The 17478-nt window shown below is 48.9% G+C and overlaps 1 protein-coding gene across 2 annotated transcripts in view; it reads left to right on the top strand.

Annotated features, from left to right (window-relative positions):
• The window catches only part of NTN1 (netrin 1), a 237321-nt gene extending 220950 nt beyond the window's left edge, over positions 1–16371 (top strand). For both annotated transcript variants that reach the window (XM_084647598.1, XM_084647597.1), the window contains exon 7: positions 15933–16371. In XM_084647598.1, the coding sequence (XP_084503724.1) occupies positions 15933–16261 (329 nt within the window). In that variant the 3' untranslated portion in view covers positions 16262–16371. The remainder of the gene's footprint in view (positions 1–15932) is intronic.
• The last annotated feature ends 1107 nt before the right edge of the window (positions 16372–17478 follow it).

Below are 17478 nucleotides of genomic sequence, written 5' to 3'. Positions count from 1 at the left end.
CCCAGGAAGGGGAGGCAACCACAAGCCCCTTCTTAAAGCAAAAGCCAAAGCTGTCCTCCCTGTGCACCATGCAGCAAACTCCTTGAGAGCAGAGAGCTCAGCCCCTTTCCGAGTGTAGCAGGAAGTGACCCCCCCCAACACCCACATCCCTTTAGCACACCCAGGGGAGCAAGAGGAATTAGTGGGACAGGGGGGCAGCCTTCCACCAGCAAATCACTTGACTGCCATTGCATACCATGCTGCCCAGCAGCTGGCCGACCCCCACTCCCTTGACTCACCAGTCCCTTCCCAATCAACATTTGGAAGAGGGGCTGGGGGAGACGGTGGGATCCTATTCGAAAAGGTGAGATCATCTTCTCACTCTGCCCTTTCTTGGAAAAATCCTTCCTTCGCTGAGACTTCGGTTAGCCACCCCTTTGTTGAAAGGCATCTTGGCAGCGGCACATGGAAAAATCAAAATATGTTTTGAAAAGGCAACTTTTAAAAAGTATTCCACATAGAAACCTAAAACGATCCGTTCTGAGGAGGCCCCTAGGGACAGACTGAGAGAGCGAGGCAGGGGATAACCCATACCTCTGCTTTTTATAAAGCCTCTCTCCAAAAGAGAGACCTCTTCTCCGTATTACTGTGGAGAAACCATATTTCTGAATGCAGGGGGAAGGTCCACGGAGCGGGAGTGAATGGCTGTGAAATCCCCAGCATAACTGCGTCCATATGCTCTGGAACGCTGTGTGACAAAGGAAAATTCTGGGGGAGAGGAGCACTGAGGTAACCTGCTCCTCCAGGGCTGTAATAAAACTGGCCCACGAATGAATTAGACCGTGCGAAAAGGAAAGGGCCTGAATGGGTCACACCCTCTCAAACAGCAAGAGATTAAACCTCATAAATCTCTGATATTAAACTGGTATGACACGGGTGAACCTAACCAATAAAACAATGCCGCAGCGTAAACGCCGTCTTCCAACACTGGTATGAACGCTGCTGGAGAGGCGGGATGGAACTAGAACCAGCTGACAGGACTGCCCTTAAACATGGAAAGTTTAGATGAGCTAGGAACAGGGGATTTGTTTCTGCTGCTATTGCCATCTGTGGCAAAACAGCCATTGACTTCAATGGTAGCAGAATTTGCATTCCCCAACCCTGGTTAGTGAAAAGCGAACAGATGCACATAAGGGTCTGGACTAAAGTTGGCTAGATTTAGGTTCAGATCCTGGCTCTTGACTGGCTTCCTGTGTGACCTTGGGCAAGTCACATGATCTCTCTGTGGTTCAGTTCCTGAGCTATCAAACAAGGATGATATGTCCCTACAGCACAGGAGTGCAATGTGGGTAAATACATTAGTGTTTGTGGGGTGCCCAGCTACCACAAGGATAGTTGGGTGTAGCCCACAGTCAGGCTTATTAGTGAATAAACTGATACCTGTGTCACTTATAAAAACAGGTCAAACCCTCATGAACTTAGCATGGAACCTGGCCCTGAGCCACCACTGGGTTTGGGTTAGGGCTTGCAAAAGCAAAACCCATCTGAGATTCTCCAGGATTCAACCCAGCCACACTTTAGCCTTCGCCAGCACCTTCCACCTGAGGCACTCAGAGTGGTTTACAAACGTTGACTGATTAAGCATTGCAGTAATCCTGTGCAATCAGTGCATTTCCCTTAATATGTTATTGCTCACAATAAAATGAGATGCTAGATACCCCAGTTTGCATGGTGGCATTTTCCATCAAGTACCTGCCATCTGGGGTTCTTTGGAGACTCTTTCCACAAGATACCAAGACCTTCTCTGCAATAAATTCACACACACGCCACCCAAAAGTAAGTTCAGCCTGTTATTTTTAACATTATCATTAAAGATGAACATTGAAGCTCGAACATTTTAGGAAATGTTACCCTTTTACAGTATGGCCAACTCTCACACTATTTGATGCCTTTCTTAAAGCTCTAGCTTCTGGAGTCCTGTGATTATGTCAGAAGCTCCTTGAGGGGCGGCGGGTGTTTTTGTTTTTTAAGTAGTAAATTTCTAGGCCTCGTAACTGAGGAGAAAAGCTTAAAAACAGGGACCCTAAAGATTCAGGAACCAGAAGGCAAATAAAAAGAATCTCAAATTGGTACATCTGAAAATTTCCTGATTTTTTTAAGGCAACCTCATGATTTTCAGGACCTGACTCAAGCTTTTTGAATTCTTGGGGTTGACAGTGCTGCTTTCATTTGGTGTTTTATGATGATGGCCTCCAACATTTTTTTAAAATCTATTTTTTAATTGACATATCCGGTCCTCACATCATCCTCGTAGTTCAAAGACCTCAGTCAGACCTTTGGAGGACGTCAGTAGCTATGTCACATGAAACTGTAACCTGCACTAACAGGGGAGGGGCTGCCGGTTCTTACCCTGTTCAAAGATCACCGCAGCGTATTGCCATCTGTTGGCTGTTTCAGGGTGTGTCTAAAGTAAATTCGGTGGTTTCGATTCAGTTCCCAGCGACGAGGTGTCCATGCCACCACAACTTGAGAGGGACCTAGGGCAGAATGGCCCATAACAACTGAGCATCCTTCCCACCTCTGGAGAGTCCCTCACCATCCTGGCTGAGGCATGTTAGTGCTGTAGTGCAGAGGTGGGTGGCTAGTCCTGCAGCCGCCCGTGCTGTACCTGTCCTGTATTCAGGCAGAGCGTTTCGTTCTCCGGGGCTGTATCTCTGAGAGCTTTAACCACAACAAAAGGCCTGGCAATAGATGGAAGTTGCATTGGTTTCACTTAAATCAGGATTTAAGTGAAACCAATGCAAACCAGTGTGTAGATACACTTGTATCAGTTCAAAACTGGTTAATTTGCAGCGGCAAGCCAAACAGCTATAAACCAGGTTTCCAACGAGTTAAGAGCATCCACGCACAAAGCTGCACCGGTTTAATTGAATTAGTTTCACACCCCATCTTTAGTTAAACCCAGGCAGGCTTGACAAAGCCCTGGCTGGGATGATTTAATTGGGGATTGGTCCTGCTTCGAGCAGGGGGTTGGACTAGATGACCTCCTGAGGTCCCTTCCAACCCTGATATTCTATGATTCTAACTGTGTGTGTAGACCAGGCCTTGGAGACAAACAAGGTCTTTACTCTGGTTTGACTCATTCCTGAGTCAGACAGACATCTCATCAAGGCCAATGTGCCTTTTGCCTGAGAGAGGAGTGCATAAATGGTCTAAGGAAAGAATCCCCATTGCTGACCCAAACGAGGCGCTGTCCTGTGGAATTAACCCTGAGCTACCACACCTGCAGATTTCACTAGCTTGAGTTAGCAGTGGGCCTGCCCGGGTACCTGCGCCACCGGCTGGGAGCCTGGAAAGCAACAGCCGGTTTTGCAAATGCAGGGCTAGGGGAGAAGTTAAGAAGAAGGTGGCTAGCTGATTTTTCAAAGCCCAAAGCAAACAAGCAGGCGAAGGCAGCCAGAGGGATGCCTGCTCTGCTCTTGGCCGCTGGAGCTGTGCGCTCCCAAGGTATTCTAGTCAGGAACTGGACAGGAGCCATTCCGTGTTGAAAACTGGTGTCATCAGCCCAGGCTGCAGCCAGAGCTCTGTGAAAGCTGTGACTCATTTGATTTTGTTCTCCCCTCAGGGGGTACATTGCTGGAACTTAGCAGCATCACATGGCTGCTTACGGGGCACCCGCTGGTTGCTTCAACAGCTCGCCTCAATTACAAATTACAGCAATTTCGCCCATCATGTATTTCTTATGCCAGGGCTCAGACTAATCCACTTTGCCTCTGATCATCGGGTGGGCTTTGTGGCTTGCCATGTGAGCACCACTGTGAATGCAATGGGGGTGATGCCTTGCAGCGGGAAGTTCCCTTCTTCCCCGCTGGGAGAGGTTACCAGTCCTGTTAACCAGCTGGCTTGTCAAAGCTTCCTTTGGCTAAATGCTGATTTGATCTCCCTGCTGGCTGGCTGGGCCTCCGAGCGACGATGGGAGGAGGAATGGGCTGCGAATGTGCATGTCTCTCTCCTGAGCTTTGCTGCGCTGTCTGGCCATGTGCTTCGCCAAGCCAGTTCCCAGTGGGGCCAGGCAGGGGGAAAGAGGGAGGTAGTTAAGTTGTTAATCAACCCCAAAAGGCTCTGATGAGATCATACTCCACAAGGGTGCCCAGCAGTAGCTTGCACTGAGATCGGAAGCAAGAGGGACATGCCCTAGCCCTTAGTTGTCCAGCTCTGTCAGGGGAATGGTTCAGGAGCTAGTGGAGTAAACATCTGTGGAATAGGAGCATGGCCTGTCTGCCGACTCTGGAATGCTGGGCTCATGGGCCACCACAGCGGGATCATCATTGCAGAGAGGCCACAGCGCCCGGCAGTGATATTTGTCACTGGCTTCTCTGCCCTCTGGGAGGTTCCAAGTGACTGGAAAACATTGGAGCTGTCGCAGAGGCCACGTTGCACTGAGCTGCCCTCCTGCCCCCCTCTCCCCACCCCAAAGTGATGCACACTGCTAATTTTCCTCTTGTTGGGTTCAAAGTTTGATGTTAGGCTATTTTCAGACAAGACCTGCAGGCCTAGCCAATGAGGCCCAATGAGAAAAATCAGTGAGACAAGGTGTGACAGCTCCGTGACACCACCAGCCCATTAGCCACCCAAACAGGCACCTCTGGGCTTTCCCCTGCAGGCTACCAGTAGGTGCACCCCCCCCCCCATCCATGCGCACCTTTCAGGTGGTCCCCTGTAGCATCCAGCACCTTCTCCACTGAGCACTCACAGAACGAACAGGTCTTCTGTCCCCAAGGAACCAGTGCACACACCAGCATATGTGATTCATCACAGGTGCCGCACCTCATTTAATGCCACAGCACTGAGATATAGTTATAGTGAAACCAGCCATCAGTTCATTATCACAGATCATCATTTCAGAGAGAGGGAGCAGGGGTAATGGTAACAAAAGGGTTACATATAAAACCAAATTATAACATGCTTTCTACAGTCCAACCCTTGCAGGCTAACCTGCAGGCTAAATCAATTTATCCCACCTCAAATGTCCTCTGGCGTTTTCAGATCCTGTTTTCATGACTATCAATGCACTGTTTGCTTGGCAGGTACAGGAGAAGGGGTGTCACCCTGGCCTTTGCCTTGTAGGCCCAAAGTTCATGGTCTGTTCCCAGAGTAAGGATGAGCCCCTGGAGCTTATTGTCCAGTGTGCACCCTCCCTGTTAACTTCCCACCCCTCACTGACTTCATATGCAAATGAAGCTTCCACTGTGCTGGCCTACAATGCTTAATATACATGTGAGCATCAGAGACGGGCATAATCACCTTGCGTCCAGCAGAAACTCACTTGTCAATGCTGCCCTTGATACAGACTGCAGGGACGTGGTACCGGCAGACACCTGACATAGTATCTGTCCGTACATTTCCCAATGGTATTAATGACTGTTTGATTTCAGATGTCACATGATATTCTTTGGCGAACCAGAATGTACAGCCCAGGAGCAGGATCTTCCTGTATCGCCCTGGCCAGTTGGCACTGAGGGGCTCTTAGGGTCACGTGAGGCTAGAGAGGCTGTTGAGGAGACAGCCTGAGGGGGGAGCTGGGTGGTTGCCCCTGAGGTGGAGCTGGGGAGAACAGTTTGAGACGTGGGTTTGGTCCTTCAGTTGCCCTCCGGCCCACGGCGGTTATGGTACACGGTGCACATGTAGCTATGGAAACAAGCGGCCTCATTGGGTTTGATGCGGGTTGCAACACACGCAGCTAATGGCCTTGCACAGGTGAGAGAAAGTGGGTGCCCTCAGTGGTTCTCACCACATTTGCTAACGCTCCTTGGAAAAGCACCTTTTCTCCTAACCAAGATAGGGCCTTCGCCTCCCTCTGGAATTCGGCCGAGGTCCTCAAAAGTATTTAGGCACCAAACTCCCATGGGATTGATTTCAGTGGGAATTAGGCACCTTTGAGGATCTGAGTCTGAAGATTTGTATCTGATTCTTCATTGCTCTGCACCTTGTCTAGGTGACAACTTGTTTATGGCAATTTAAAGCAATAACAACATTATTATTATTGCTTATGACTATTCTTATCGTGTTATCTCGCAACTTATGTCATCGTTAACATCCATCCAAATGAGTGGAAGTGGGTATAAAACCCCGGCCTGCTAACATTCCACACTGACCCCCCACTTTGCATGGGGGTAAACAAGGACACAAGTTGAGGGGCAACAGGGTCCCTGCAGTCTTAGGCCCTGTTTTTTAATGCACTGGGGTAACTAAAACCATGCCATTTCCGTGGTGCAACCCCCAATGCAGATGTGCTGCCCTGATGTACAAGGCGGCTTACCCCAGTGTGATTTACTCCAGACATTTAAAAAGAGTAATTTGCACCAAAGCAGCTCATTTACACTAGGGGTGTGCATTGGTGATCTGGGGTAGGGGTGTGCACTGGTGATCTGGGGTGACACTTCCAAAAGCACCTAAGTGACTTTGGCTCCAAAAGCAGGTTAGGACTGGATCTCCTAATGAAATGCGTGAGCATTAGGCACCTCACCTGCTTAGGTGCTTTTGAAAATCCCAGTAGACGTCTATCCACATATTTAGGCTGCTAAATACCTTGGAACATCTGGCCCTCAGAAACTTAAGGTTCATTGAAAGTCAGTGGGCTCTTAAGTCACTTTTGAAAATCAGACTTATGCTCCTAAGTCATGTAGGTGCTTTTGAAAACTGACCCCCCTGACCTTTGTGGCTCATCCCAGCTAACATGCTAACCAAAGGCAGACAGTGAAAGTCTCCCCTCACCCCTAGCAGAGAAGTCCATCTAAATGTGCCATTGGGGGATCATCCTGCCCAAACTCAGCCCTCCCTGGTGACATGGAAGATGACTCCACACTACCACTAGAAAACCAAAGGCAAAGGTTTGAGTTTTCACTCCCCTTCTGACTGCAGGAGCTTCCTTCGGGAACCCCAGAGGTGGGTGACAGACGTTTGGCCACAGTCACCCACCAGTTAGAGGAAATAATATTTGAAAGACCATTTCTTTTCCTTCAGCTCCAGGGAAACCACATGTTCTAGATGCAAGGTTGGAGCATAAAACTTTCTGTCAATGAAAACAGCAGTGACTGTGCCAGCCAAGCTTTCACCTAAGCCTTCAGTCCTTCCACTTCATTAATTAAAAAAAAAAAAAAAAAAAAAGAGGACTTTGACATCAAAATATACAGACTGTATTTTTAGACAAACCACGTTTCCTGTAACCACCTCTGTTCAGTTCCTTTGCATTAATTTTCTCCATTCTGTCAGTGCGGATCAGGGCCGGCCAAAGGTTTAAGTTTTTTTGGAAAGACTTGTTTCCAAAAAAATAAAAAACTGGCTCATCTTCACATTTTCTTACCTTCACATTAGTCTGGGAAATATGTGGTCAGAGCTCAGATTTCATGAAAGCATCTGGCACTCATGATGCCCTTTTTAAAAAAAATATGTATTTTGCAATTTTGTAAAGTATTTGTGGACTTACCAGCTTCCACCCAACACACACTTTTTAGCATTAAATCGTGTTGCATATGAGGCCTTCGATGCAGATGTGTTGCTCTGACAAGTGTTAATTCAGTGGATTGAATGTTCATTTGTCATCTAAACAGGTCAGAGATTTTTGTTTGGGTGGTTGATTAGGGCTTTTTTCAACCTACGTAACAAAGGTTGCATCCCTCCAGGATTGACATGGCTCATGGTAAATCTTACAGACAGACAGATGGATAAAGAGGCTGCATTGTAAATGAAGAGGTTGGAAGGCAAAAAATAAAATCCAATCAAAAGTGTTTTGTTGTTGAGAACTACAAAGGCAGGTTGGAAAACGGAAAAAGTGGCATGACTACATCCTCTGGGCCGAGCCAGCTTGGATCTCCCATAAAGTGATTTCTCTTTATTTTGTCTCCTGTCCAGTGCTGTAACTTCCAGTGGATTTTTTCTCCCTCTCTCTGGTTTTATTGATTCCTCTCAGCTCACAATTAGCAAATAAATACATGAAGTCTGCATAATCATTTCCCCACGAGGCACTTTCCTGGAAGCCAACTTAGTAAGAAGTTTCCTCATCGGAGGAAAGACAAAAATAAAAGACATGTTATGTCAACTTTTTGCAACATACAGCAGGGTCGCCCATTCCTCTTCCGTTTTCTGCTTACAGCTGCCATGGGTTTCGTTTGACTGACAGCTCTTCAAAAGAAACAAACAGGTTAACAAGCCAAAGGAAGGTGCCTCCAGATTTCGGCTCTGTTTCATCAACACGCAGCGACTCGGAATGCTCCATTACTCGAGTAATGAAATCAGTTTTCCTTCTCTCCTTGTGGTTTGAAACTGAATCCACAACACTGACATTTTTATGAATGGAAATTCCGACTGCACCACGCATCACCAATCTGGCAACCCTACAGTAGTTCATGGCAGCAACGGAGACTAAGTTTCTGTGCAGACCTCAGGGCCCAGAGCCGGTGTTTGTCTCCTGTTTGAAATGCATTCACTTCTGGTGAAAGTGGCACAGGATGGGCTAGGTGAATGGATGGGTTTCTCCACCCGGAAATGTCTGTGAATCTATATCATGAACTGGTGCTTTAAATAATTATAACAAAGTAAGTAGCATGTGCAGTGAATTGTTTGGGTAAACAATAGCTGCCAAAAACTCTTATCAGGCAGTTGATAACCGAAGGAGTTGGATAGGGCTTTATAATGCACCTCTGGTTCCATTGCTGTGGGTGAGCTCTGAGTAGGGACAATGACCTAGGGTTTTCAGAAGTGATTTGAGAGATTTGGGGTACCTACAATTTCAGTGCTCAACTTGAGACATATTAAATCAGCTGCCTGAGTGGTGCAAAGTGGATGGCTTGTAGTGGAGTATCTGGGTGAAGATGGCAGTAGAGTGGATCCCTGGGCACAGGGCAGTGTGGGTGATTAGTGTTCTGTTTGGGCCACATGTCAAAAAGAAGTGGACATGGGCTGGGACAGAGGCAGCATCCATGGAAGTGGGCACGCAAACAATAAAAGGGGCTGGTGGTAACACGAAGGAGGTGGCTGCGTGACAACTATCAAGCAGCCTGCCTCCTCCATAAGGAGGTTCCAGTTCATCCCAGAACCACTGGAGAGTGGATCAGAACCAACACCAGTACCCAGCACCCTACTGGCTAGGTCCAGACATGGTCTCACAAAGGGGCTGAAGCTAGTGTATAATGCAATGATCCGGTGTAGCTGAAGATGTTTCATAACCTACACTGCATCCCACTCAGCACCTGAGCCAGATCCAAACCCTAGCTCTGATCAACCAGCTCTTAGGCATGGAAGAACTATGGTTGCTCCTGGACCTTCTGAATGTTGCCATGGCAGGTGCAGTCTAGTATCCTGAAGGTATCAGAACACAGGTGTAAACTCAAGGGAGCTGGAAGAAAGCCCTTGTCAGTCACAGGGCCTAGTTTTTGGATCCTCTGAAAGGACACCAGGAAGAGGCCTGTTCCCGCTATCTTTAGATTATGATATGTCACCTTTGTTGTGTAATGTTGAAGTAGTGCTATTAGGCACTGTTAAACAGCCTCTGCGTTCCACTCCAGAGGTGACTGCATGTGGGTGAAAGGATACCGCAATATACAAGTAGTAGTTTGCACTGTGCTTTTGGGTTCTTCAGTGTGAAAGATGCCATAGGGATGGCAGATAGCAGTGCACCACACCACTGAATGTCTTACGAGATGTCCCCAGGGGTCACCGTCATTCCACTTTCCGCTCCCTGCATCCCATAAATGACAGAATCCAAAACTGAGCGAGGGATTTCCCAGGAACAGTCAGCTGACGTTTCCATTTTCTTGCTGATCGTGCCCTGATGGCACCTGTTAGTGTCTCCGCTTGGGCTATGAAATGTCAGTTGTGGTGCTGAAAGGATAGCACCATTTCTGCACTGAACTCTCTTAGACTAGGGACTGAACCTTTGGATCATAGATTCTGCAGATAATGTAGGCCAAAAAAAACCATCTCATCTTTACACAGGCACACACCAGCACTGCATTGTACCTGTATGCTCAGGAAGTGGGAGATAGGCAGGAGTAGAACAGCCCTGTTTGGCCAATCAAAAAAATTGATCAGAAACATGCACTGGGCTTTGTTGATATGAAACAAACTACCCATTATCTGCCAGATCCAGGTCTGGGTGTTTGGATCTGGGGATTTGGTTTGGCCCATCTCTAAATTTCTGCCTCTCTACACCCCAGCCAGAGATTGGTGAACTGCCTCAGCTAAACTAAGAACCATCTCCTCATCCCAACATTTTCAAAGGAACAGATAAGCATCCAAAATTCTTCTTCTTGCTTATGAACACATGAACTTCATGGCTTTGGAGTTTCACCAAGCCTGATTGCAGCCCTCGAGCCCTATATCACTACCTCATTCCTCTGCTTGTGCAGATCTCAACAGCATATCTTTACAAGACCATTAGCAATGGGCTGTAATTAGCAATAGGGGTCATTGCTGAAAGGTGCTAGCAGAGATGAGCCTGCACTGAACCCCAGATCCAAGCCTCCTTGGACTTTGTGAAGATTCAAATCTGGGGCCAAACATTGGCTCAAGCCAATCTCTTTACAGTGGACCAAACCAGAACCTTTCCCTCAACTTTGGGGAAGCTGAGATCGAGCTGCAAGCACCATCCCCATGAAGAGGTCTCTGCCCAGGGCTAAGCTGCCTGCTTGGTTGATTTTTAATACAAATTTAATAGATGGTAACTGACCAACAGCCTGTGCTTCCTCTTGGCAGGAGAGAGTCTTGTGCAATAAAAGCAGGGATTTTGGGCTCCAGCTCAGTCCACTTCTCTGAGCTGACTCCCAGCTAATTTTCCTTCCGCCCTCAACATTTCCAGCTGGCTGCTGGTGTGGGCATCAGCAGCCAATCAGTGTTGCGGCCTCAGATGGCCTCTGCAAATAAGATGGACAAAACCAGAGCCTGGCCAGTGAAGTGCTAATAAGACAGCAATCCCAGATTGGTCATGGACATTGGGACCACCTTTCGATGCTCTTGGAAATCCAGGTCCTTGGGCGGTTGGCAGAGACCCAGCTCCTTTTCCCAGCAAGGCTTCCATCTGATGTTCAGACCTTGTTGATTTAAGCCCTGACTGACATACGCTGGGTGCAGAATGCTGCACATAAGTGAGCATCATAAGGGAGGAGCGGTTTGTTCTGCGAGGCAGCACAATAGCTGCTACTCAACTCCCTTTACAGATTCCCCCCCCCCAATGGTAAGAGACCTTTTCCTTTCCTGTCCCATAAAAAAGGAAGGTGGTTACAACTCCTCTGGACCATTTCCTCTTGGAGTTGCAGCAGCCAGGCTGAACTCAGATGCACTATCCCCTCCTGTAGTCCCCAGGTTATAAGCGGAGGGAGCTTAAACTTCTGCAGCTTGGTAGAGGCTTACATGGCTCTATTTCCCTCCCATCCCATGCTGTGCACACCTTGGGCAGCCATTGTCACCAGTAGTGGGGTTGTGAAGATGGAAGGTTAGACTGGGCGGGTGTGGTATGATGAGACTTGCGTGGAGTCAGCTGGTAACATCTACGCATGTTCTGCTGTTCTGGGCAGCGGGGTTAGTGTTCTGCTCTGGAAGGGCCGGATCCACTTATTCAGTTTCTAATTCAGTTGAATGGCACCTGAGACACTGCCTCAGATCAAATGCAACAGGCCAGGGGCACAGAGAAGGGAAGCTGAAACCGTGGGGTCAGCCTGGGACTTAGGGCTTGTTCACCTCCATTCTAGGTACTTCCCTCCCTTGCAGAAAGTGACATGAACACAAGGACAGTGTCTTGTTTGCTCAGTGGTGCCAGGATGCAGCTGGAGAGGGGAGACACTTATAAGATCGTGCTGCCCAGCTGCCTGGGCTCAGTGCAGCATGGGCCCATGAAAGAATGGGTCAAACCAATTCCCCTGCATACCTCTGAATCTGAGCAGTCGCAAGGGCTGGGATCCAGCTCTGAACACAGAGCTATTTCCAAAAGCACGTTGTCCAAACAGCTGGAACAAACTGGCCGGGAGGGAGGGGTGATGAGGATGTTGTACTGTTAATACTGGCTGAAGTCCTGTGTTAATAATGGGGAGGCTGTCCTAGTCTAAACTGTCTTCCAGCCACCTGGTCTCTGCGCAGCTGGTCAATATAACCCCAGGTGTGTCCTCTCTCCTGCGAAGAGAGATCTCTGTGGGAGATATCCTAGATCCTGTTTCCTTCAGAAAGCGAATGGGCTGAGTTCACAGGAGATGCCGGACATTTAACTCAGCTGCTAAATGCATCCTGTAACAGCCTCCCAATGGGGAAATCAAGTCTTGGGAAGAAAGGGCTGCTTGCAAGTGCTGCGTTACCAGAACCTGCCTCAGCCTGGGCTGTGACTCTCTCCTGGAAAATTGGCCAGTTGTACAAGGAGATTGGGCAGCTGTCACGCAAGCTGCCCTTTGCTAGCCCACTCTGATTTCCTTGGGCCAGCCCAGCTTCTGTTGCAGCTAATCCCCAAAGGGTATGGTCACATCACTCCCTTGCATCCCCCCACAGTGCTGTGGCCACATCTCTGTCCTGAGTGGCAGCACCCTCCACCCCCTCCATCATGCCACGACCAGGCCTTCTCCAGCTCCATCAGCTCCTTTACATTCCTGACCAGCTGCACTCCTTTGCTAATCCAGTGCAGAGCCTGTTCTAACCAGAGACTATCCCTGGTGTCCGTGTGCCTTTTGGTTAGGCGACATGGCTAGATGAACGCACATGGAGGTCACCATACTCACGTGACTTGTCATGCAGTTCAGATTTAGGTCTGGAAAGAGATTGACATCTTAGGACACTGAGCCACTAGTCCAGATAATGCAGAGCTGCAGGCCGCTATCAAACTAGCCATTCATTTTACATTCTCCTTCACTAATCTCACTCATCTGCAAGGCCAAGGAAAAATATTCCTCAAAAACCTAAACAAAAGATAACCCCCAAGCCCAAATTCTCCAGCCACAGAAATCCCACTTCTCACTCACTCACGGCCATGTAACAGGCCTTCCATTTTCAAGGGCCGTTCTCATGCCCAACCCAGCAGCCCTGGCTGCAAAGTCATGGTGTTGAGGTGCATTCGGGCATCCAAGCTTGTCCTGTGAGCATCGGGCTCGCTGTATGTTCCATAAATGCTGGTGATTTGTGCAGAATAGGCCCACATACCTCATCAAAGCAGCTCAGGTATCAGACTAAATAGCAGATTTGATGTAGATTCACGTAGTGTATCATCCAACATGGCGAACTCCCCATGCCCCAGGAGTGGCCTGTACAAGGGATAGCATCTTAAAAGCAGTGACTTGCAATGTCACAATCTAGGGAGATATTTAGGCACCTAACTCCCATTGAAATCCATGGGAGTTAGGCACCTAAGTACCTTTGCTACTCCCATTTTAGGAGTATGGCCATTCTTTCATGTACATGCCTAACTTGCACTGCCAAGTATTGGTTTTGGGTGTAAGAGATCACATCGCCGCTTAGTGGCAGGTGTACAAGGAGGATAAGCACATTAATGCCACCTCAAGGTGCTCAAATAGTAGAGGGGATTCTAGACCTAGGTGTGCTGGGTGTGTGTGTGAGAATTGTGTTTGTTCTCTGCTGCGTGTTACCACCCCAGCTGTCCTGCGCCCGGGGAGAAGGCAATGAGCCCTAGGAGCAGGCTAACAAGCAGCCGTTTTGCTGAGTAAATGTTGAGAATATCTTGCAATGAAATTCATTGCACAGTCCTGGCCAGCTCTGTCCAAGGAAAATAAGGGTTCTGGATGGTTTATTTCCCCCACTTCTCTCCCTGTTGCTTTAAGCAGAAGGGGTGCATTTTGTCACCATGGTTACCTTCATGACTTCAGTCAAACATGAACCCAATTTACTTTTTATTTTATTTATTGTTTTAAAGTTCATAATGAGTGTCAAATCCCTTGGTGAGGCAAACATGGCAACGGTTACCATCATAGCCGTGTTTGGAACATGGAGCCTGGAGTGCAAAGTTCAGGATGCCCAGAAACATCTGAGAGAAAAGTTGGACAGGTCTCCCTCACCACAAGAACCACGAATAACTCTGAACTTTGTCCGTGTGCATCTTCGACACTCCTGGCCCTTATCCCTGCCCCTCACCCCCCCTCCCCTGCCCCGGGTGGAACAGCAGTGCTTTGAATAATGGAGAGGGGCAGGTATGGAGGGAATCACAGCAGAGAACTCCACCCTGAGCTGTCTGAAGGCAGGATGGTCCAAAGGAGAGCGCATCCCAGGCCCATACAGGCTTCTACCTTGGAGGCCAGGGCTTCACCAAATTCCAACAGGGGCCTGCAAATAATTCTACCAGAAACAACAATAGCCAGGTGCTGAGCTAGCATAAATCAAGTGTAGCTCCACCGAAGCCCTTTGAACTTTGTGGATTTACATCAGCTAAGGAGCCATCTCTCCATGGTCTGAAACAGTTACACTTGCTCCTACTTGTACTCCCCTTGGTAAACAAACCAATGCCTTATAGGGAGAGATCAGCACCCATGGAAACCAAGCAGCGAGGTGGTCACAGAGCCATCAGGCAGCGAGGTGGTCACAGAGCCATCAGGCAGAGAGGGCTCTGGCTTGTTCCATTGTTAGTGTCCATAGCTAAGACACAGCAAACTGAAGGCTCTGAGGGGCTGAATGGAAGTCCAGTGCCCTGGGTGCATCTGTGTGTATCTGAGTGTTATACGCAGCGCCCAGCACTTGGGCACTAGTTGGAACCAAGGCTCCCATGGGCAGCATTCAGAAGCCACCGTATTTCTAGCTTTCTTCCTTCCACTTAGAGAGGAGTGATGAAGGCCTGTCAGATCAGCCAGTCCGTGACCCTACAGGGCAGGAGCATTCCCCGCAGCCCCGTTTCTAGTCACAGGGGCTTCCATCCCTTCCCTTGGGAGACTCTTCCAAGGCCGACACCCTATCCCAGGAACCATTTCCTGATACCCAGGCCAAATGCTCCCTGACTCTGCAGGACACCCCCTGCTAGAATACTGGCAGCTCTGCACCTGGGCTGCTGATGTCTGCCTCCACCTTGACCTGCTGGGGGGGTCTCCCTGTGGCCCCTCTCTCTGCCATGAGTCAGATGACCACTTTGAACCAGGTCCCTTTAATTGCCACTCTCAGGTAGGAGTGAGCCTATTCCATCTAGCTGAAACCTCCACTGACCCCGCAAAGCTCAGACCTTTCTGCCAGGTCGCACCACCCTCTGTACCACTTCCCCAGACATTCACACCTACCAGTCATGGATTCTGGGAGAGACCAGTCTGGGGCAGAAGGAGCCAGGGGGTGGTGTTAAGGCACTAGTGCATACTCTGTGGTGTACAGTAGCTGTGGTGATGGTAAGGTGGGTGCCTGAGCAGATGAGAGGGGATGCACTTTTCCTTTCCTTGCTTTTACAGTTCATCCTCAGACATGCTGTATGTGCAGCAATCCTCACTGCTCCCAAACAAGTGCTTTGGGGGTGGGGGGTAAGTCTAGTGTTTCAGATGTTTGTGCTCAGAAAGTCTCCTGAACTGATGGCCCTGGAGCCTGATGCCCTGTGTTTAGGCCCAGAATAGGTACCTCATGAGCAGCAGGGCAAAACTTCTCTCCAAGCGTCTCACTAACAAGCCTCATCCCTGACTTGCTGGGACCACGCCTAAGGGGTATGACCGGAGCACATTCTTTGTGGCCCAGGCAATGGTTGGCATCATTGTTCAGATGGCCTGCACAGCAGTTAATTAGCAGCGACTGGTGTGGTGGCTTTTGCAACGTGGACTTTGGCTCAGGGGGATTTGGCTTCAGACAATAGCTCATTTCACATGTGGTCACCACAAAGCTATTTGACCTTTGGCTCCTCCCTCCAGAGGCTGGTCACCAGAGGTGAGGGGTCCTTGTCCCAAGTGCTTTATTAGCTGGAGTTAAAAATAAGCCTCAACTTGCTTCCTTTTCTTGTCTATTTCTAGCTGTGCAGATCCACATCCTGAAGGCCGACAAAGCTGGCGACTGGTGGAAGTTCACCGTCAACATCATCTCTGTGTACAAGCAAGGGACCAACCGGATACGGCGTGGAGACCAGATCCTGTGGATCCGCTCCAAGGACATAGCATGCAAGTGCCCGAAAATCAAGCCCATGAAGAAGTACTTGCTGCTGGGCAATGACGAAGACTCGCCGGACCAGAATGGGATCGTAGCGGACAAGAGCAGCTTGGTGATACAGTGGAGGGACACATGGGCTCGGAGGCTCAGGAAGTTCCAGCAACGGGAGAAGAAGGGGAAGTGTAAGAAAGCCTAAAGGAAGAGGTGGCAGCGGAGCGCGAGAGAAAGAGAGACTGTGCATGCTGCTTTGTGTAGAACCTGGAGCAGATAGGGATTGGGCTTAGGGATTTTGTGAAGGAACTCACTTTGCAGTTTGTGTGTGTCGGGGGGGGCGGGGGGTGGGATGTAGGGGAATCACTTCTGTGGGACTGCCAAGTTTGCACCTCATAGTACAGAAAAAAAAAATCACAAACACTCACAAAAAGAAACCATTGCGCCACGAGGCTGGATTGGGGCCTGCACTGCCTCGATCGCCACAGCACCCAGGCTTGTTCAGTTACCAGTTCCCGTGGTCCCCTCGCTTATTTCGCCCCTTTGTGTCTAAGAGATCACAGACGCCAAACTGCCTTAAAACTGCTAACGCCTGCTAGTTCCAAAGCCAAGAAACTAACCAACGGCACTGCTGGAAATTAACTTCCCTACCCCTGAATCACATTTTCTCATCTTAGGTTGAAGGAGACAATTATTGTAGGGGAACTAATTAGAAATTGATCACTGAGGACATATTTGAGGATCAATTAACACTGGTTACTTGAATGGTCTTCAGTAAAATATAGTTCTAATAATCAATTGCCTGCTGTACAGTATCTAAGAGACAGGGCTAGATTTTCAAAGTTGAGCGTGTGTGATGGTGCTTGTTTATTAGTACCTGCTTGCACCCACACAACAGCAGGCCTTTCACACTGTATGTGGAGCAGCCGCTAGAAGAAGACACAATCGTCGGTGGGTTACACATGCACCTAACTTTGAAAGCATGGCCCAGCTATTCCTGTCGGATTCAAATCCAGGTTTTCAAAGGAGAGCTGCATGCTGTTTAGATGCCAGCTGGTTAGCACAAGATATGCACAGAACCACATCACGGTACATATGGATCCACCTCCCAGCTGACAATCCTCAGTCTAGCGTTTAATAATCCAGGTCCCATTTGCCAATGGCCAGTCATCGCTGCGTTAAATCCAGAGAGTTGAGGAGACAGGAGGGTAAGATTTGCAGAAGCACCTAAGGGAGGTTGGTGCCCAGGCTTTGCTTAGAGGCTTCTTTCCAAGTCTTTGCTGGCAGTAGCTTCACTTCTGTACCCAACTAGCCCTTCACGGTCCTCTGCGCCTTCCCCAACCCTCCCGCCCCTGTCCCAGCCTTTAAATGTTACTCAGAAGATGAAGGCCCCACTGGGCAAACTGCTGGGAAGCCCACACA

The sequence above is a fragment of the Lepidochelys olivacea genome, assembly GCF_965140295.1.
Source record: "Lepidochelys olivacea isolate rLepOli2 genome assembly, chromosome: 14".
Taxonomy (NCBI): domain Eukaryota; kingdom Metazoa; phylum Chordata; order Testudines; family Cheloniidae; genus Lepidochelys; species Lepidochelys olivacea.
This window is presented reverse-complemented; position numbering and strand designations above follow the sequence as displayed.